The following is a 21,446-nucleotide window of genomic DNA, read 5'->3' on the forward strand; positions in this document are numbered from 1 at the left end:
TTTTCTCAGATTCTGAGAAGATGATTGCAAATTGTTGCCTTATCTGAATGAAATGAAATGAAAATGAATGAAATGAAAATGGCTTATCGTCACAAGTAGGCTTCAAATTAAGTTACTGTGAAAAGCCCCTAGTCGCCACATTCCGGCGCCTGTTCGGGGAGGCTGGCCTGCCTTGGTCTGCTTTCAAAGCCAGCGATTTAGCCCTGTGCTAAACCAGCCCCTGTAAACCTTATTGGAAAAACATAGTTATTTAGGATGCAAGGGTCATAACTAGAGTTCTAGAGATGATGGGCGGGATTCTCCGTTACGCCAGCCGGTCAACGGGGTTTCCCATTGCGGGGCAGCCCCATGCCATCGGGAAACCCCCGGGCGCCGGCATAACCGAGAATCACGCCGGCGTAGAATCTATTACGTATGGAGACAGCAGAAGAGTACTTTCAGAATGTCTGCACTGCACTCATCAACGATATGAGCTGTGGTACGGGGATCATGATATCTTTGCTCTACAGCGTTGGAAGGGAAGAAACAGGGGCCATTTCAAGGGTAACAGAGGGTAATCTGTGTTATTAAGGTGTCAACCAAATGCTTCCCTTTCACCCTCTAATAGAACAGGAATAGTGTAGTTCCTCTGACTGAACACAATACCAGCTCGTTGAAAATTTGGCATTGGTATGCAAAATCACATACTGTTAATTGCATACTTTCTTTACATTAAAGAATTGGAGACATTTGTGATTTTAAAAATCTTGACAGTTCAAATATCAAGCTGAACTGCCGCATGTTGATTATCATTAGGACCATACACCTCAGGAAAGGCTATGCTACGATAAAAGTTTAAAGGTCTCAAATATATTGCCAAGGTTATAAGTTAGCCTGTCTCATTGAACTGTGCATCAGTAACTTGGCTTTAAGTTGAATAATGTCACAGACATCTGCAGTTCCAGCCTGAAAAGGACATTGCGGAATGGAAATTGTTGACTGAGGTGACTTTCACCTGTATGGAGAATGCAGTACGTATTTGAATGGATGTTTGTAATACTATTGCTGCAAGACAAGGAGTTCCTACAAAGACTCCTTATCTGACCATAATCTTGTTAAGCAGCCCTTTTCTGGTATATACTTAATGGAGTGTTGTGGTATATAGAATCTATTGGAAAGTTATCTCTTCGTTCATCTACTTCTACTTTGGTGCAGCCTTATCCTGTCTGCCTTTCTCATTTCATCTTCAACCCACAGCTGTTCTTTCGCCCTCATGGCCATCATTGCGAAATTGAATTAAGTAAAAATGTTAGCGCCATAAAATTGACCTTGGATAGCTAACCTATCCACTCATTTCCACAGTGGATGCACTTCCTAAGTACGTCATTAACTGTAAAGTGTTTTGGGATACAGTGAAGTCACGAAAGTCACAATTTAATTGCAAGTTATTTTTAATGTCCTTCTGGGAAGGGAACCTTGGTGTCTGGCATGTACATTCCTCAACCTTCTATTCTCCTTTTATAAACACTCCTTAAGTCAAAAACCTCTCCATATGACACAAGTGCCTACATGTTGCCAGTTTAGATGTTACATTTTCCAATATCTTCCATATATGCTGAAAGATGTATTTAAAATAAAATATTCTTGGGGATTATATTGGTATTCTGTGTAGGTTGAGAAAGCAATGTGTGTGTCCAAGGTTAATTAAGGGGAAAGTTACTAGATGCTAAAAGATGAAAGATTAAAGGTGTTAGGTTGATGCATTTATAATGAGAGGTTATGGTGGGTTTAAGTAACCAGTAAATAGGTTGGATCTAAAATTTGCATTGCGAGATAAGTGGGAAACTTGATTTTTTAGCTGTTGAATTTGAAAAGGGTGTTAAGAGGTAATAAGGAACGTTACATCTTATAAAGATTTCATGGGTCGAAAAGGGAAAGTATGTTAAATTTTATTGATCCAAAAGTAGAGGCAAAGTAAAAAAAAATGAAAGATTTTTATATTTGGAGAAGTTGATTTCAAAGAGTGAGGACAATGGAATCCAAGATGAGAGCAATATGGTTGACTCTTAACTGCCGCCTCAAGGGCAATTCGGGATGGGCAATAAATGCTGGACCGGCCTGCGACACCCCCATCCCATGAATGAGTTTTTAAAAAATTTCATCAGCCAGTGATTGAAAGTTTTATTCCTCCAGACAGCTGCTTGGTGGATTGTTGATCTATCTTTCCCTTCACACTTGAATGCATCTCCATTACCCTGTTTTGATGCTAACCACAATGTTTATAAACACTTTTGCTTGGATTGACAACCTCTCACCACATCAAAGGCAGCTGGTGCTTTTACTTCCTCATTTTCACAGCAAAAGCAAAGAATTTGAAGTCCATGGAAATGTACTTGGCTTTCGAGGATGCCCCTGACACTTGTAACAGCTTTTGCTTTTAACACTTTTGTCTGAGGCAGCAGATGTTAGGGAAGGTTAAGTGAAAATGCAATGATTTGTCACTCTACTGCCTGGGCTGCTCTTCAGCTTTCAGACAGGGGCAACAGATAGGGGGATCTTTGATGGGGGTCTGACAGCGGTTGTCTCTTTTGGGGGTCTGATTGGGGGCTCTCGGTCAGGGGTCTGAATGAGGGCCTCCAAGACCCTATCGATCCATTGGACCTTCACCTGGGACCCCCCCAAAAGGGCACGAAAGATCGGAGGATAAGAAGAACTCGCTCTCTTTCGAATGATCTCCGACTGCAGCACAGCTACCAACATCATCCAAGTTAAAGGGCCCATGACATCCATCGAAGGACGGCAACCGAACACGGACCACTTACAAGGACTCCAGCCCCGCCAGAAGTCAGCAACCAGATAAGGCCATATCTACTCTACATCTGCCGGTCACCTGGAAGTTAAGGTCGTTTAAGTGTGTTGGTCATAGTCCTAGTATGCATGAACGTGTGATGATTTAAGTAAATAACCTTGTGTCTAGTAAATAAACTCTAATTGAACTAAAATGCTTGTGTGATTATTTGTCCACCATGCGGGTTAAAACACACACTGTGGTTTTAAAAGAGCAACAGTGTTGCTTGACAAATCACTATCTGGTGAAGACTGAATGTCAACTCTGACACTTCCTCCTGGATCATGACCACAAAATGAAAGATCAAACGACCATTTTGCAGGCTGTCACTGACCTCAACTCTACTTGAGATCTTCCCTGTATGGTTTCCAAAATCCATTTCGACCACCTTTCAAAGATTCACAAATAGAGCTTCCCTGTCAGACCCTTTGTTTCATCTTAATTTTGCATCCCGAACTGTTTTCTTCCTTTCTCACCCAATTTTTCACTCTTGTACAGGCTCTTCTGACCAACAGCTGCAGCTTTAATTGTTTTCAGTTTCCTGGCGACTAAGGACGTCCAATCCCGCTACACCTTCAAATCCCATCAGGACACCCGGAGGGCTTTCCCCTTCTTAATTCAAGAGACTCAACCAACCTCTGTTCACCACCACCACCTCTGCCGAGCTCAAATTGTTCTCACGTTGAACAGCTTCTCTTGCCACTTCACTCACTTCTTCCAAATGAAAGGTTTTGCTTTGGGAACTTTTTGTTAAATATTTTTTGTTCTTGTCACATTCAAGTCGCCTCCCTCATCTCTTTTTCCAGTACATAGATGATGATATCAGTGCCATTTGCTCTTGTGCCCTAAACTGAAAGATTCAATCAACTTTCCCTCTAATTTCTGCTCTTCTCTCGCCTTCATATGGTCCCTCTCTGACTCTTCCCTTCCTTGTCTTCTCATCTACGTTTTTGAGGAAAAGCTATCCAAAAGCCCAGTGACTCCCGCAGCCACCTTGATTACAATTTCTCCCATCCTGTTTCCACTAAGAACTCTATTCCACTCTCCTAGTTTCTCTGCCTCAATCAGGTTTTGATGATGCCGCATTCTCTATCAGTGCTTCTGATATGGCTTCTTTTATCTTCAGCTGAGGATTTCTTTCTATTAAGGCTGACTGATATACTTTTCTGTGTCTGTCTCATTTTCTGTACAGCTGTTCTTCGCTCAAAACCTTTCTCCTATAACCGGAATGGTATTCCCCTGTCTTCACCTTGAACCCCACCAGCCTTCACATTCACTGGATCATCCCTGCCATTTCTGCCACCTCCGGCAAGATATCTCGACCAAACGCATCTTCCCCTGCCTGCTTCTTCTAGCATTCCAAAGTGACCATTCTCTTAGCAACACCTCTGCCTAACGCTTCCTCCCTACCTTCCCCTGCAGGAGATGCAACACCCCCTCTTTCATCTTCCGACTCCCCATCATCCAGGACCCAAATCTTCCTTTCAGATGAAACATTTGTACTTCTTTCAGTCTGAGCTATTGTATTTACCAATCACAATGCGGTTTCCTCTCCATTAAGTAGACCAAACGTAAATTGGGTGATCGTTTTACTGAACATTTCTGTTCTGACTGCACTTACAGTGACTTTTGGTTTCTTTACTGATCCAATTGCCATCCTTTTTTAACATTTAATCTCGCCTTCTACCCTCTCTTGGAATTTTTTCAATGAGAGGGATTTTGTGCCACTTGAATAGAATACTTATGGACAGGTTGCTCCATTAAAAGGGACAGCGCAGGCGTTTAGTTCAATGTGCCGTGTATGAGCACCTGGCACAAAATTCTGCAGCAATATTTTTCTTGGTCAGTGTAATAGCCCATGTGGGACCTACGGGTTGTGAATGACTATCTTCCCTGTGGTCCTTGCGGAGCACGAGTTCCCTTGCTAGGGTCGGGAGATCTCTATTAACCTTGGTATAAAAAGTCAGCTAGTAAGGTACTGACCAGAACAGGAACCCGGTAGGGATTTACCGGGCAGTGCAAATATCTTGTAAATAAAACTACATTTCTTTATTTTACTGGGTGTGGACTCCCCGTGTCCTTATTAAAGTCAGCATGTGCATCTTGTTCTAACTTATTAATTATTGGTTATTTTCCTCCTCCACAATTTAGCTATTTACACTGAAATGTTATTTGGTATCCAGCAAATAATTGAGGTTGGAGACCCAAGGGGGCAGCAATGTTGGTGAATTGGGCTGCACAAATATAGGAGGTTGTTTTATGTCCTGTTTTCTCTTGCTGGATTAATCCCATTGGCTGGTACTTGAGCAGTTAAGGGGCTGGTAAAGTACTGGATGCGCACAGAATGAGGATTATTTGAAGACCAAAACCTAAATTTCTAGGCTTCTGTGTGTAAAACCAGCAAAACCCTACTGAATAAGCCCTTCCAATGAATTGATGAAGAAACTAGCATTTGCCTTTGCTGGATTTTATAATCAGTAAGAACTGGTGAGATTAATATCATTAGAACTCTGATAGATAGGAGGTGGAGAATAGAACTGGAGCCTTGTATTTGTACATTTACAAACTTTTATTTATAGAGAAGCACAGTACATGTGACGCATCTCCAGTCCAACACAATTTCAGCCTGCTAATACATAGAAGCACAGGTCAGGCCCCAATTAATGCCAACCACGTGAATACAATGAAACACCCAATTGATATACAATTAACAAGGGGTGCAATTTCAACAATGGGAATACCTTCCAATCTGTTTGGAAAAATCAAAAATTGGCAGCAACCCAGAACCTACATCAACATTGCTTCTTCACCATAAAATACAGGGAAATAAATATCTGTAGACGGGTGGGGAGAGGGAAGGGGAAGATTCCCATTTGTTCACTGTAACTTAGATTTCACCAATCGTTCTTACAGGTTATTGAGGAATAACATATCTAGGGAATGAGGTTGATGATGGAGATGAGAAAAGAGAACTGAAATCTTCTGTAGAGGACCTGGGACCTCACTGCAGGACTGGCATCTACTACCACTGTAGCAGAAGAGCCACAGATGGGCAACTGGGGGAATCACCCCCATACGTCCTTCATTGCACACAATGGTATGTTTATGGCAGAATAGAATTAAAACCCTGTGGACATTTGTCAGTACTTGCAAAACATGAGTCAATCAAAAGAGGGAATACCTTAAAACAAAAGCAAACAGAATCTTTTCCAAGAATTTTAATATAACTTATACATTTAGTGACACCATCATAAACAGAGACGGGAAGAAGGAATTTAGTAACATGCATTGTATTATATCATAGTTTGACCTTAAAGTGGTATTTACCGTTTGCTAAACTACACTGAAACATTGCACAAGTTTGCCTGAATTTTAGTGGTGTAATTCATTAGGAAAACAACAATTTTCAACAAAGCTTAAGTTAGCATGCACATTGTAGATGTTGAAAAGACATAACTAAACAATTAAACAGGCCAAGTGTAGAAAGATGTAGACGTAACTACTTATACATTGCGGTCCATACACCATTTTCATCATGTGTGTCAATCATTCCTATAGATCTTCATCATCCTGCAAAATGAATTTATTGTAATAGTTACACAGAAAATATTCTCTTTAACCGATTAGGTTTCAACTACTTAAACTATATAGATTCACTGCAACACAGCAATTAATGTAAAACGACATTCGCTGGTACAACACACTCCTTTACATGTGTGTCTGTCAACATCATGGAAGATAAAAAATTCAACAAACATCAGGGCTGCCCATTCTCCGTAATCCAGAGTATACAAAATTCCTCCCTTGTTACAGTGCCAACTACTGAAATCTCTGACATCGACACACTGACTGATCATGGGGAGGGCGGGGGGAACTTTAACTGTTTACAGGACCCTTGACAGACCGATCAAACCTCAGAACGGGGAAAAAGACAGGCATGGATAGGGAACTGGGAGCATTCATGGAGCAGATGGAGGCGGTGAGAAGGAATTCTTGTTCTTTTCACTGGTGCACAAGATATACACCTGCATCGACTTCTTTGCAGTGGGGAAATTGGTGCTTCCAGACATAGTAAGGGCGGAATACTCCGCGATAGTTATCTCTGACCACGCTCCACACATGGATGTGAGGTTGGAGACTGGCCGTGCCCAACGACCCGCATTAAGGTTGGACACCGACCTCTTGGCCGACAAGGTCTTCTGCAGAAAACATCACAGGCCATAGGCGAGTACATCACTAACAACCAGAATGGGGAAGTCTCACCTTCCATGTTCTGGGAGGCACTGAAGGCGGTGATTAGGGGAGAGATTATAGCTTGCAAGGCACTTGGGGTTAGGGAAGAGAGGGCAACCAGGCAGCAACTGATTGACTCTATCCTGGAGGTCGACAGAAGGTAGTCCTAACCCTAACCCAACTGTAGAGCTCCTGCGGAAAGGAAAAAGCTACAAATGGACTTTAACCTGCTATCCACCAGGAAGGCAGTGCACCAACTCCACCAGACACGGGAGACCTTTTATGAGCAAAGAGAGAAGGCTAGCCACCTGTTGGCTCCCCAGCTGAGAAAGCAGGCAGGCAGCAACAAGGGAGATTGCTATCTGAGGCGGAATGAACCAAAAAAGACCAACCAAGCATTTGAGGCCTTCTACTGGGAACAGTACACCTCTGAGCCCCAACGACGGGACTCTGTGGTGAAATGGTTCCTTGATGGACTGGACATACAAGTCGTGGGGAACGATAGACAGAATGAGCGGGGAACAATAGGTCATAGAGAGCATCAACTCCATGCAGGGGGGGAAGGTGCTGGGACCGCAGCTCTATATCAAATTCACACCAACTCTGGCCCCGCATCTACGAGAGATGGTCGCAGACTCGCTAGCAAGGGGGACCCTGTCTCCTTTTCCAACACAGGCCACCGTATCACTGATACCTAAGAAAGATCATATAGGCCCATTTCACTGCTTAATGTAGATGAAAACATACTCGCGAAGGTCCTGGCCAACAGACTGGAGAATTGCGTACCAGAGATGGTTGCAGAGAACCACACGGGCTTTGTCAAGGGTAGACAGCTAACTGCGAACATTAGACGGCTGCTGAATGTGATACTGACCCCATCTGGGGAGTGAACACCAGAGTGATCGTCTCCCTGGATGCAGAAAAGGCCCTCGACAAGAGTTGAATGAAAGTACCTCATCGAGATACTGGAGCAGTTTGGATCAGGGACGGGGTTCACCTCATGGGTGAAACTCCTGTACAAGCCTCCAAGGCGAACGTTCGGACCAACGCCACCAGCTCTGAGTACCTCCAGTTGCACAGGGGCACCAGGCAGGGATGCCCACTATCTCTGCTCCTGTTCACCCTGGCAATCGAACCTCTGCCGATCGCTCTGCGAGACGCGAAAGGCTGGAAGGGCATCTGAAGAGGAGGCAGAGAGCATAGAGTCTCACTCTATGCAGATGATCTGCTCCTCTACATTTGCAGAATGGCTTGAAGGAAATCATGAACCTCCTGGAAGAGTTTGCGGCCTTCCCCTGGGCAAGACTAAGGTACTCCCGGTGAACCTGAATGGGGGCTGGGGGAGGGCGGGGTGGGGGGACCCAAGAATACACTGCAGAGGAAAAGAAACATGGGTGGCCTGGCTCTTCCGAACCTGCAATACTATCACTGGGCAGCCACAGCCGAGAGGGTGAGGGGATGGGCAAGGGAACCCAGCAAGGAATGGGTGGAAATGGAGGAGTCCTCCTGTACAGCAACGACCACCCTCCGAGCCCTCGCCACAACAGCGCTCCGCTCTTCCCCACCCACGCGGCAAATTACACATCCAGTCCAGTGGTGGTACCCAAGTTAAAAACCTGGAACCAGGTGAGACAACACTTCTGCTTAACCGAGGTGTCCACCATGGCCCCCATCAGCCATGATCGTGATGAATGGTGGAGCAGGCTCGAAGGGCCAAAAGGCCTCCTCCTGCTCCTATCTTCTATGTATCTGTGGGAACCACAAATTCCCACCGGCCATGCTAGATGAATAAGAATAAGAAGTGGAGACAGGACGGGGGACATGAGCGATTAGAGACTTTTACTTGAGTGACAGACTCGCAACCCAGGACGAGCTGACGGAGAGATTGGAGCTACCGAATGAACAGGAGCTCCGACATTTACAAATCAAAAACTTTCTCCGCAAGGAGACGACGAGGTACCCTAGGGCCCGAGAGACACAATGCTGGAGGAACTGCTGGAAGTGGATAGTATGGAGAAGGGAAACTGTGGGGATATTTACAGACGACTGTTGGAAAGGGAGAGAACACCACTAGATGGAGCAAGACAGAAATGAGAGGACGAACTAGGGACAGAAGTACGGTGGGGACTCTGGAGTGAAGCATTGAGCATGGCCAAATCCACCTCCTCCTGCCTCATGCAGTTCAAAGTGGTGCACAGAGCGCACCTAACCAGAACCCGAATGAACAGGTTCTTTCTGGAGGGGGAGCACAAGTGTGAATGCTGTCAGGGAGGCTCGGCCAACTACGCCCACGTGTTCTGTGCCTGCCCCAGGCTTGTCGGTTCTGGACAGCCTTCTTCGAGGCGATGTCCAAAGTTGTGAGGGTGAGAGTGGAGCCGTGCCTGAGAGTGGCAATCTTTGGGGTATCAGACCAGACAGAACTACTACACATGGGGAAGAGGGCCAATACCCAGGCTAATCGCCTGACAGAGAATCCTGCTTGGCTGGTGATCAGCAGTACCACCCACAGCTGCAAACTGGTTGACCGATCTGTCCGAATTTCTCCACCTGAAGATGATCAAACACACCATCAGAATGTCAGGTGAGGGCTTCAACAGAAGCGTGGGAGCTATTCATCAGCCTGTTCCAAGACCTGTTTGAGGCCAATAGCGGATAGGGAGGGGGCAGGAGGGCCAATGAGGGCAGACAGGACCAAACGGAGCAGATAAGAACAAAGTGGGGGGGCAGCAAGGATGGAACCCAGCGAAATATCAGGAGGGGTCACGGGAAAAGACCAAGGAGGGGGCCAGATGGCCCCTCCCCACCCCCCAACAAAGCCACAGGGGCAACAACAACAAATACAAAATGAAAGAGAGTCTACAACATCTACAACGTAAGGGCCCAAGATGGAGCCCGAACAACAGAAATGAAGGGGTGGGGGGGCTGGGGGAGGGAGGGGGGGGGGGGGAGAAAGAGAGAGAGAGAGAGAGAGAGGAGAAGGGAAGGGGAGGAGAAGGGAAGAAGGGCGGGGGGGGGGGAAGGGTAGGGGGGGAGAAGGGTGGGGGGGGGGGTAAGGCCGTGATGCACTATCAATTACGACGAGACGAGAATAGAGCGTAATCGAGGCTTTATTACACAGAGATGTGTGGCCTCCTACAGCTGCTGCTGAAATGGCTGCCGTTCGGAGAGCACACACATTTATCCTCTGCCTACTGGGAGGAGCAGGCAGGGATCTACCCCCATACCTGTAGTACAGGGGCCTTACCATAATACGCTCGTATGCAGTGCAGTATATACAATATAATACAACAGTGGTGGCTACCACATTCACCCCCTGGTAAAAATGAGTCCAGCGGGGGTGGTGGAAAACTATTTACATACAGGTTGCCATTAACATTTCAGAGAAGGTTACAAATTTAGGCGGTCGGGCGCCTTGATCCGTCGTTGAGAGGGCTGCAGAGCTGGTGGCGAGTCAGGCGTCTGCTCGGTCGTCGGTGATTTTGGGAGCGGGTCAACATCTTCTTCATCCCCGGGTGGGACCAAGGGGAGGACGGATTGTCCTGGAGCGGGGCTGTGGTGGAGTGCGCTGGGGGAAGGGAGGGGGGGGGGGGACCCAGCTGGTGCCAGGTCCCTGAGGGAGACAGTGTTTTGGCGGCCGTCGGGATACGCTACGTAGGCGTACTGCGGGTTTGCGTGGAGTAGCTGTACCCTCTCAACCAACGGGTCCGCCTTGTGGAGCTGCATGTGCTTGCGGAAGAGAACGGGCCCTGGAGTTGCCAGCCACGTTGGGAGCGAAACCCCGGAGGTGGACTTCCTGGGGAAGGCAAAGAGATGTTCATGGCGGGTTTCGTTAGTCGCCGTGCACAGGAGCGACCGAATGGAGTGAAGTGCGTTGGGGAAGACCTCCTGCCAGCAGGAGGCTGGGAGATTTCTGGACCGTAGGGCCAGCTGGACGACCTTCCAGACTGTCCCATTCTCCCGCTCCACCTGCCTGTTTCCCCGGGGGTTGTAGCTGGTTGCCCTGCTCAAGGCAATGCCCCTGTTGAGCAGGTACTGGCGCAGCTCATCGCTCATAAATGAGGATCCCCGGTCACTGTGGACGTAGGCGGGGAAACCGAACAGAGCGAAGATGGTGTTGAGGGCTATGATGACGGTGGCAGACGTCATATTGGGGCATGGGCTGGCGAAGGGGAATCTGGAATATTCGTCGACCACATTGAGAAAATACGTGTTGCGGTCGGTGGAGGGGAGGGGCCCTTTGAAATCCACGCTGAGGCGTTCAAAGGGGCGGGAGGCCTTCACCAGGCTCACACGGTCTGGCCGGTAGAAGTACGGTTTACACTCCGCGCAGACCTGGCAGTCTCTGGTGACAGTCCTGATTTCCTCGATGGAGTAGGGCAGATTGCGGGCCTTAATGAAGTGATAAAAGCGGGTGACCCCTGGGTGACAAAGATCGTCGTGCAGGGCCCGGAGTCGGTCCACTTGTGTGCTGGCACATTGTGGAGCTCAGGATCATTCCAGAATGCCTGAGGATCAGCCCCCACGCAGTGAACGCGGCAGCAGCCTTCAAACACTGGCAGACTTGCTTCGAGGCCTACCTCAGACCGACCACCGGCCGGGTCTCAGACGAACAAAAACTGCAGGTCCTGCACTCGAGGGTGAGCACGGAGATTTTCACCCTCATTGAAGACACCGACGATTTCCAGACGGCGTTCGCAGCACTGAAAAGTCTCTATGTCCGCCCAGTTAACCAAATCTACGCTCGCTACCAGCTCGCGACGAGACGGCAAGCTCCCGGAGAATCGATGGATGAGTTCCACGCCGCGCTACCCGCGCCTACGGCCCCGACCGCGCGGCAGGCCATTGGGCCCCGTACGTACCCGTCGCGGCAAACCCCCCCCCCCGGACACCCTACAGGCTTGCGCAGTCCAAACGCCGAGTCGCACCGGGGGCGCCCGCTGTTATTTCTGCGGCCAGGCGAAGCACCCCCGACAACGCTGTCCGGCCCGCGCAGCCATCTGCAAAAGCTGCGGGAAAAAGGGCCATTATGCGGTGGTGTGCCGATCCCGCGAGGTCGCCGCCGTCCCGGGGCCACAGGGAGCCCTACAGGCAGTCTATGCCTCCCACGCCATGTGCGACCCGCAGGCGCAGCCGCTCTGGGTCCCGACCACCGCGGCCCCGGGAGAACTGGGAGCCCTGCACGCCGCCTACGCTCCCCAACCCCCCTCCCCGCAGTCCATGTACGACCCGCCGCCGGCGCTCCCGATTTGGGTGCCGGCCAACACTCTCCACGGAGAGGAATGGGTCTTTCGCGTCCCGAACGCCACCCTCACCCCCCTCCCGCGCCCCACGCCTGACCCGCCGGCGCCGCCTACCTGGGCCCCGACTGCCGCTGTCCCCGGTGAGGGAGCTCCTCGCGCTCCTTGCGCTCGCAGCCCCACGCCTGTCCCGCCGGCGCCGCCTACCTGGGCCCCGACCGCCACTGTCCCCGGTGAGGGAGCTCCTCGCGCTCCTTGCGCTCGCAGCCCCACGCCTGTCCCGCCGGCGCCGCCGACCTGGGCCCTCACCCCGCGCCCCACGCCTGTCCCGCCGGCGCCGCCGACCTGGGCCCTTAACCCCGTCCCGCGCCCCACGCCTGACCCGCCGGCGCAACCTACCTGGGCCCCGACCGCCGCTGTCCACGGTGAGGGAGCTTCTCGCGCTCCTTGCGCTCGCGGCCCCACGCCTGACCTGCCGGCGCCGCCGGCTTGGGCCCCGACCACCGCTGTCCCCGGCGAGGGAGCTCCGCGCGGTCGTAGCGCCCGCGGCCCTGGCGCTCGCAGTGAGGGAGCTCCGCGCGGTCCTAGCGCCCGCGGCCCTGGCGCTCGCAGTGAAGGAACTCCGCGCGGTCCTAGCGCTCCCCAGACCCCCCAGCACACCATGTGCGACCCGCAGATGCCGCCATTTTGGGTCCCGACCACCACGAGGGGAGGAGGGGCGCCGCCATCTTGGACCGCCCCCGACCTGTACGACGCATTGGGGCGGCCATTTTGTCCACCCCCGACGCCATCTTGTGACCCCTCAGCCACGTGCGATGTATGGGGGCAGCCATTTTGTCCATCCCCGACGCCATCTTGGACGGCAACAACGGACCCCACCCCACTACTACAACCACGGCTCGCTTCGGTTACGCTCGATCAGGCTCGGCCCCGGACTCTCCAGACGACGACGACAACGGTCCTAATTAACGGCCACGAGACGCCATGCCTAGTCGACTCCGGGAGCACGGAAAGTTTTATACACCCCGACACGGTAAGACGCTGTTCCTTAACTACCTACCCCAGCGCACAAAAGATTTGCCTAGCTGCAGGATCCCACTCCGTACAGATCCAGGGATTCTGCATAGTTACCCTAACGGTACAGGGGAGGGAATTCAAAAACTACAAACTTAACGTCCTTCCCCAACTCTGTGCCCCCACCTTGCTGGGCTTAGACTTTCAATGTAACCTACAGAGCCTTACGTTTAAATTCGGCGGCCCCATACCCCCACTCACTATCTGCGGCCTCGCAACCCTCAAGGTGCAACCCCCGTCCTTGTTTGCGAACCTCACCCCGGATTGCAAACCCGTCGCCACTAGGAGCAGACAGTACAGCGCCCAGGACCGGACCTTCATTCGGTCCGAAGTCCAGCGGCTACTAAAGGAGGGCATAATCCAGGCCAGCAATAGTCCCTGGAGAGCGCAGGTGGTAGTAGTGAAGACAGGGGAGAAACAAAGGATGGTCATTGACTATAGCCAGACCATCAACAGGTACACACAACTAGACGCGTACCCTCTCCCCCGCATATCCGACATGGTCAATCGGATTGCCCAGTATAAAGTCTTCTCCACCGTGGACCTCAAGTCCGCCTACCATCAGCTCCCCATCCGCCCAAGTGACCGCAAGTACACAGCCTTCGAGGCAGACGGGCGATTATACCATTTCCTACGGGTCCCTTTTGGCGTCACAAACGGGGTCTCGGTCTTCCAACGGGAGATGGACCGAATGGTTGATCAACATGGGTTACGGGCCACGTTCCCGTACCTCGACAATGTAACCATCTGCGGCCACGATCAGCAGGACCACGACGCCAACCTCCAAAAATTCCTCCAGACCGCCAAAGCCTTGAACCTCACGTACAACGAGGACAAGTGCGTTTTTAGCACCGATCGGCTAGCCATTCTGGGCTACATAGTGCGCAATGGGATAATAGGCCCCGACCCCGAACGTATGCGCGCACTCATGGAATTTCCCCTCCCGCACTGCCCAAAAGCCCTGAAACGCTGCCTGGGGTTCTTTTCGTACTACGCCCAGTGGGTCCCCCAGTACGCAGACAAGGCCCGCCCCCTAATACAGACCATGACCTTCCCTCTGTCGACAGAGGCTTGCCAGGCCTTCAGCCGCCTCAAAGCGGACATCGCAAAGGCCACGGTGCGCGCCATCGACGAGTCCCTCCCCTTCCAGGTCGAGAGCGACGCCTCCGACGTAGCTCGAGCGGCTACCCTTAACCAAGCGGGCAGACCCGTGGCCTTCTTCTCCCGAACCCTCCACGCCTCAGAAATCCGCCACTCCTCAGTGGAAAAGGAAGCCCAAGCCATAGTGGAAGCTGTGCGACATTGGAGGCATTACCTGGCCGGCAGGAGATTCACTCTCCTCACTGACCAACGGTCGATAGCCTTCATGTTCGATAATGCACAGCGGGGCAAGATTAAAAATGACAAGATCTTAAGGTGGAGGATCGAGCTCTCCACCTTTAAGTATGAGATCTTGTACCGGCCCGGAAAGCTGAACGAGCCGTCCGATGCCGTATCCCGCGGCACATGTGCCAACGCACAAATTAACCGCCTCCAAACCCTCCACGAGGACCTCTGCCACCCGGGGGTCACTCGGTTTTACCACTTCATCAAGTCCCGCAATCTCCCATACTCTTTAGAAGAGGTCCGTACAGTCACAAGGGACTGCCACATCTGCGCGGAATGCAAGCCGCATTTTTTCAGGCCAGATGGAGCGCACCTGATTAAGGCTTCCCGCCCCTTTGAACGCCTCAGTCTCGATTTCAAAGGGCCCCTCCCCTCCACCGACCGCAGCGCATATTTCCTTAATGTAGTGGACGAATACTCCCGCTTCCCTTTTGCCATTCCCTGCTCCGACATGACCGCGGCCACAGTCATTAAAGCCCTGAACAGCATCTTCACGCTGTTCGGTTACCCCGCATACGTCCACAGCGACAGGGGGTCCTCTTTCATGAGTGATGAGCTGCGCCAGTTCCTGCTCAGCAAGGGCATAGCCTCAAGCAGGACGACCAGCTACAACCCCCGGGGGAACGGGCAAGTAGAAAGGGAGAACGGCACGGTCTGGAAGGCCGTCCTACTGGCCCTACGGTCCAGGGATCTCCCAGTTTCACGGTGGCAGGAGGTCCTCCCGGACGCTCTCCATTCCATCCGGTCGTTATTATGTACAAGCACTAATCAAACGCCGCACGAGCGTCTCCTTGTCTTCCCTAGGAGGTCCTCCTCTGGAACGTCGCTGCCGACCTGGCTGGCGGCCCCAGGACCCATCCTGCTCCGAAAGCATGTGCGGGCACATAAGGCGGACCCGTTGGTCGAAAGGGTTCACCTCCTCCACGCAAACCCCCAGTACGCCTACGTGGAGTACCCCGACGGCCGACAGGACACGGTCTCCCTGCGGGATCTGGCGCCCGCCGGCACCACGCACACCCCCCCGACACCATCAACCCAACCGCCCCCCTTCCTGCCACCGCCGCACCCCGCGACCGCCCCCTTCCCAGGAGGATCAGTTCCCCTCCCTTTTGCACCGACAGCTGAAACCGTGCGGCTCCCGGAGGCGACAACACTGGTACAAGCACCACCACCACCGCCGGGGCCGAGGCGATCGACACGGACGACCAGACCGCCCGACCGACTCGTGGCGTCGATGTAAAACAAAGCTGGACTGTTCAATGAACATTTTGTTTTCCTATACCCTCTGTAAATAGTTGTAACAGGACGAAACTGTCCAATACTGTACTACCATGTAACTGTTCTATCCTCCCAGGACCAGCCCTGTAAACCCTTACCACCATACGAAGCATCACCCCGCCGGGTTCAATTTTGACAAGGGGTGAATGTGGTAGTATGTATTGGGGGTCATGTGGGACTGGAAGCCCTAATGTCATTGGCTGACAGATCCCGGGTCCTGGTTGGCCGTTGACCTCAAGCTCCGCCCTGAAGGCGAAGTATAAGAAGCCGGTGTCTTCCCCCGCATGCCAGTTTACTATCGGGCTGCTGGGGAACAGACACGCTTAATAAAGCCTCATCGACTTCACTATATTCGTCTCATGGAGTCTTTGTGCGCTACACACATGTACCTCGGGACAGGGCATCGGGGGATTCGTTGAGCTTACCGGGGCGATACAAAATCTTGTAATTAAAGGTGGAGAGCTCGATCCTCCTCCGCAAGTTCTTATCATTTTTGATCTTGCCCCGCTGTGTGTTGTTAAACATGAAGGCAACCGACCGTTGGTCTGTGAGGAGAGTGAATCTCCTGCCGGCCAGATAATGCCTCCAGTGCCGCACAGCTTCAACGATAGCTTGGGCCTCCTTTTCGACGGAGGAGTGCCGAATTTCGGAGGCATGGAGGGTGCGGGAAAAGAATGCCATGGGCCTGCCTGCCTGGTTGAGGGTCGCGGCCAGAGCGACGTCTGATGCATGACTCTCAACTTGGAAAGGGAGCGTCTCATCGACCGCGTGCATCGCAGCTTTGGCGATGTTGGCCTCGATATGCTTGAAGGCCTGGTGAGTCTCGGCTGTCAGTGGGAAACCGGTGGAGTGGATGAGTGGGCGGGCCTTGTCCGCATAGTTAGGGACCCACTGGGCGTAGTGCGAAAAGAACCCCAGGCATCGTTTGAGGGCCTTGGGGCAGTGGGGAAGGGGGAGATCCATGAGGGGGCGCATGCGATCGGCGTCGGGCCCTAGAACTCCGTTCTGAACCACATAGCCGAGGGTGGCTAATCGGTTCGTGCTGAACACACACTTCTCCTTGTTGTAGGTTAGGTTCAGGAGTTTGGCGGTGTGGAAAAATTTGGAAAGCTTAGCGTCGTGGTCCTGCTGGTCGTGGCCGCAGATGGTGATGTTATTCAGGGACGGAAAAGTGACCCACAGTCCGTACCGGTCAACCATTCGGTCCATCTCCCGTTGGAAGACCGAGACCCCGTTAGTGACGCCGAAGGGAACCCTAAGGAAATGGTAAAGGCAGCTGTCTGCTTCAAACGCTGTGTACGGGCGGTCCGCCTTGCGAATGAGGATCTGGTGGTAGGCAGATTTCAGGTCCACTGTCAAGAAGACCCGGTGCTGTGCAATCTGATTGACCATATCAGATATGCGTGGGAGTGGGTATGCGTGGAGCTGCGTGTACCGATTGATGTCTGACTGAAGTCAACGACCATCCTGTTTTTCTCCTCCGTTTTTGCCACTACCACTTGGGCTCTCCAGGGGCTGTTGCTGGCCTCGATGATACCTTCCCGCAGCAGCCGCTGGACCTTAGACCTGATGAAGATCCTATCCTGGGCGCTGTACTGTCTGCTCCTGGGGGCAACGGGTTTGCAATCCGGGGTGAGGTTCGCAAACAGAGAAGGCGGGTCGACCTTAAGGGTCGTGAGGCCTCATACAGTAAGGGGTGGTAGGGGCCCACCAAATTTTAGGGTTAGGCTCTGGAGGTTGCACTGGAAGTCCAGGCCGAGGAGCAAGGCAGCGCAGAGGTTGGGGAGGATGTAGAGCCTGAAGCCGCTGAACTCTACGCCCTGGATGGCGAGGGTGGCGATGCAGTACCCCCGGATCGCCAAGGAGTGGGATCCGGAGGCCAGGGAGATTCTTTGGTTAATGGGGTGTACCTCGAGGGAGCAGCGCCTTACCGTATCGGATAGATGAAGCTCTCAGTGCTCCCGGAGTCCAGAAGGCAGGATATCTCATGCCCATCGACCGTTACCTTTGTCGACGCGGTCGCGAGGTTATGCGGTTGGGACTGGTCGATCGTGACGGAGGCGAGACGCGGCTGGTCGTCGGCATCTGTAGGCGATGAGCGGCCCGGGTCCTGAGGCGGGGAAGATGGCGCCACCCATGGGCCGCACGTGTCCTGAGGCAGGCAAGATGGCGGCGCCCTCGGGCCACACGTGTCCTGGGGCAGGCAAGATGTCGGCACCCACGGGCCGCACATGTTGTGAGGGGAGCAAGATAGCTTGCCCACTGGCCGCACGTGGTCTTAGGCAAGGAAGATGGCAGCCCGCACTGGCCGCATGCAGGGGGTGCAAGGACAATAGCGGCGATTGAGCAGGTCTGGCACACTGTAGCAAAATGTCCTTTCTTGCTGCAGGCCTTGCAGAGTGCGCTCCGCGCCGGGCAGCACTGACGGGGGTGTTTTGACTGTCCACAGAAGTAGCACTTGGGTACCCCGGGGTTGGTTGGCTGCCGCGCGGCGTAGGCGTATAGTTGGCTGGGGGCAGTTGCTGATGGGGTCCACGATGGGGTGGCTGCTGGTGGGGTCCACGATGCCCAGGAGGGGTGGGCCGTGCGGTCGGGGGCATACGCCTGTACGTTGTGTGAGGCGACTGTGAGCGAGAGCGCTAGTTTCTTGGTCGCCACGAGGTCAAGCGTAGCCCCTTCTAAGAGGCGCTGGTGGATGTAGGCCGACCCTATGCCCGTAATGAATGTGTCTCTCATTAGCAGGTTAGAATATTCAGCGGCCGAAACAGCCTCGCAATCACAGTCTCTCACCAGGGCGAGCAGGGCACACCAGAAATCTTCCACAGACTCACCGGGAAGTTGGTGCCGCGTGGACAGGAGGTGCCTGGCGTAGATCTTCTTGGTCTGCTGAGCGTAGTTCTCCTTCAGTAGCGCTATGGCCTCTGCGTAGGTGGCGCGTCCTGGATGAGGGGAAAGACATCGGAGCTCAGCCGCGTGTACAGAATCTGGAGCTTCTGTGCTTCTGGGATTTGGTCTGTCGCAGATCCGATGTATGCTTCAAGGCACGCTAGCCAATGTGCAAAGTCTTTTTTGACGTTGTCTGCTTGAGGATGCAGCTGCAGGCGATCCGGCTTGATGCGGAGATCCATCTTTGTAAAATCTCTGTGTAATAAATTGATGCACTATCAATTACGATGAGACGAGAGTGGAGAGTAATCGAGGCTTTATTACACAGAGATGTGTGGCCTCCTACAGCAGCTGCCGAAATGGCTGCCGTTCGGAGAGCACACACATTTATACTCCGCCTACTGGGCGGAGCCAGCAGGCAGGGATCTACCCACGTACCTGTAGTACAGGGGCCTTACCTCAATACCCTCGTATGCAGTGCAGTATATACAATATAATACAACAGTGGCGACTACCACAGGCCGATGAAAGGGGACCATGTAAATGTAAGTTGTACATACAAACTATCTTGCTCATCTATTGTATAGTTTACACATGTAAAAATTCAATAAAAATATTTTTTTAAAAGAGTGGTTGCCAAACAGCAACGGACGTGTACCCGATTGCAGTCACATATGCAGTTCCAATACATACCAACCACATTCCTGAACTGTATGCTGACCACTTCACGGGTGTATTTCATATAGGCTGCATATGGACCCTAATGTGCCCTCAGTCGCATGGCAACTTAGACAAATACAGTGTCATGTCAGACAGAAGGAACTTAAGTGCTCACTTGACATTGTTGTAAAACTTGGAGCCCATCCCTTGGGCCTCACCCATGCAAGACCTCAACAACCCCAAGAACGAGAACCAGATCAGAATCTGCATCGATATGCGGTTGAGAAACAAAGTAATATAATGAAAAACACACTTGCACAACAACTGATGATAGTATAAGGAAAGTAAACCATGCGAAACATTTCCAAATTTGCTGTGACACATTGTGAGGAATTGTGAGGAGGATGCAAGGTGGCTTCAAAGTGATTTAGACGAGTCGAATGAGTGGGCAATCACATAGCAGATGCACTACAATGCGGCTAAATGTGAAGTTATACACTTTGTTATGAAAAATAGAAAGGGGGAGTATTATCTAAGCGGTGATATATTGGGAAATGTGGATGTACAAAGGGATCTGGGTGTCCTTGTTCACCAGTCAATAAACGTGGAAAGGCAGGTGCAACAAGCAATTCGGAAGGCAAATGGTATGTTGGTCTTCATTGTGAGAGAATTTGTCTGCATCAATGGTGCCGAGGTGTCAAGAATTAATTCTGGCATTATTTGGTGGTTAATTCCATGTTCTGCAATGCAAAATGACAATAAAAGAAAGAGAATACCTAAATCACTACAAAGAAACTGTGTATGTGATAGTGAAACTTGATCACTTCATGACGATCATTTCAATACCTGAAATTAGCTTACAGACTTGAACGAAAATACCTGTTAGTGAAAATACCTGTTAGCGGAAACTAGATGATCTTCTTCCATTTCGTGGCTAGAAAAATATATAAAAGAAATAATGAAGTATCTACAACAAATTGTGCTTGTGAAATCATAACGTTAGTGCCCCTGAGATTCCTAGTCAAATGCTGGTTGAAGACAGCGATAGATCTGGCTACAATGGCCTGCACATTAAAGAGCCAAGAGCCCACTAATACTGTCGGGCTCAAATCTTAGTGTTTACATCAATAAAAAGAAATTTAATACCAGAAATATTTAAAAAAACATTATAAAGATATCACTTGATCATATCAGCTTATTTATTTACTCAAATTGTTTTTTTACATTGAAAGCTCAGACAAGTCAATACATTTCTGTAAAAAAGTTTTTTAAATGTTGACACATACCCTAAACATAAAATAACCTCGACTTTGAATTCCACCTGGTCCTTGAAATTCTTCCTGAAGCAAGAACGAAAAAAATCTTATTAATTCGTAATGTGAACAAAATGATTATTCTCTCTCGGTTCTGCTACATTGTGGATAATAGTTAAAATGGCATGGTCTTTATCTTACAATTTCCCTATTCTTTTATTCTGAAAAACCTTTGACCGTAATACACGACAGCAATGATGATGATTAGGACTTTTCCATTGATAGCTACGCTCCATGAAGTAGACTCCATGTCCTCTGTGATCCAGAGTTTACCTTTAGTATCTAGTCACAGAAATATTTAGGAACAATTGTAAAATCAAAAAATTAAATTCCTATGGTAAATAAATGTTTAATATCTATGTGTAACAATTTTGTTGCAGCCTGTCCTAAACAAATTCACTTCAACTATCGAAAAAGTGCTTTTCAAATGAAAACCTTAAAGTAGTATTATTGTGCCATTATGGTTAAATGAGTCAGCACTTTATTCAGCTTTGACAATTTTAATAGTTATGCATCCAGGAGTCAAGCAATAATTTTTTAAAAATGTATTGC

The 21,446-nt window shown here is 50.7% G+C and overlaps 1 protein-coding gene across 5 annotated transcripts in view; it reads right to left on the reverse strand.

The window, feature by feature from the left end:
• Nucleotides 1-6,030: 6,030 nt before the first annotated feature.
• The window catches only part of nmu (neuromedin U), a 116,013-nt gene continuing 100,597 nt past the window's right edge, over nucleotides 6,031-21,446 (reverse strand). For all 5 annotated transcript variants that reach the window (XM_072496785.1, XM_072496788.1, XM_072496784.1 and 2 more), the window contains 3 exons: nucleotides 20,868-20,921; nucleotides 20,477-20,515; nucleotides 6,031-6,397 (listed from right to left, as the gene is read on the reverse strand). In XM_072496785.1, coding sequence (XP_072352886.1) covers nucleotides 20,869-20,921 — 53 coding nt within the window. In that variant the 3' untranslated portion in view covers nucleotides 6,031-6,397; nucleotides 20,477-20,515; nucleotide 20,868. The remainder of the gene's footprint in view (nucleotides 6,398-20,476; nucleotides 20,516-20,867; nucleotides 20,922-21,446) is intronic.

This window comes from Scyliorhinus torazame, chromosome 3, assembly GCF_047496885.1.
Source record: "Scyliorhinus torazame isolate Kashiwa2021f chromosome 3, sScyTor2.1, whole genome shotgun sequence".
NCBI lineage: Eukaryota > Metazoa > Chordata > Chondrichthyes > Carcharhiniformes > Scyliorhinidae > Scyliorhinus > Scyliorhinus torazame.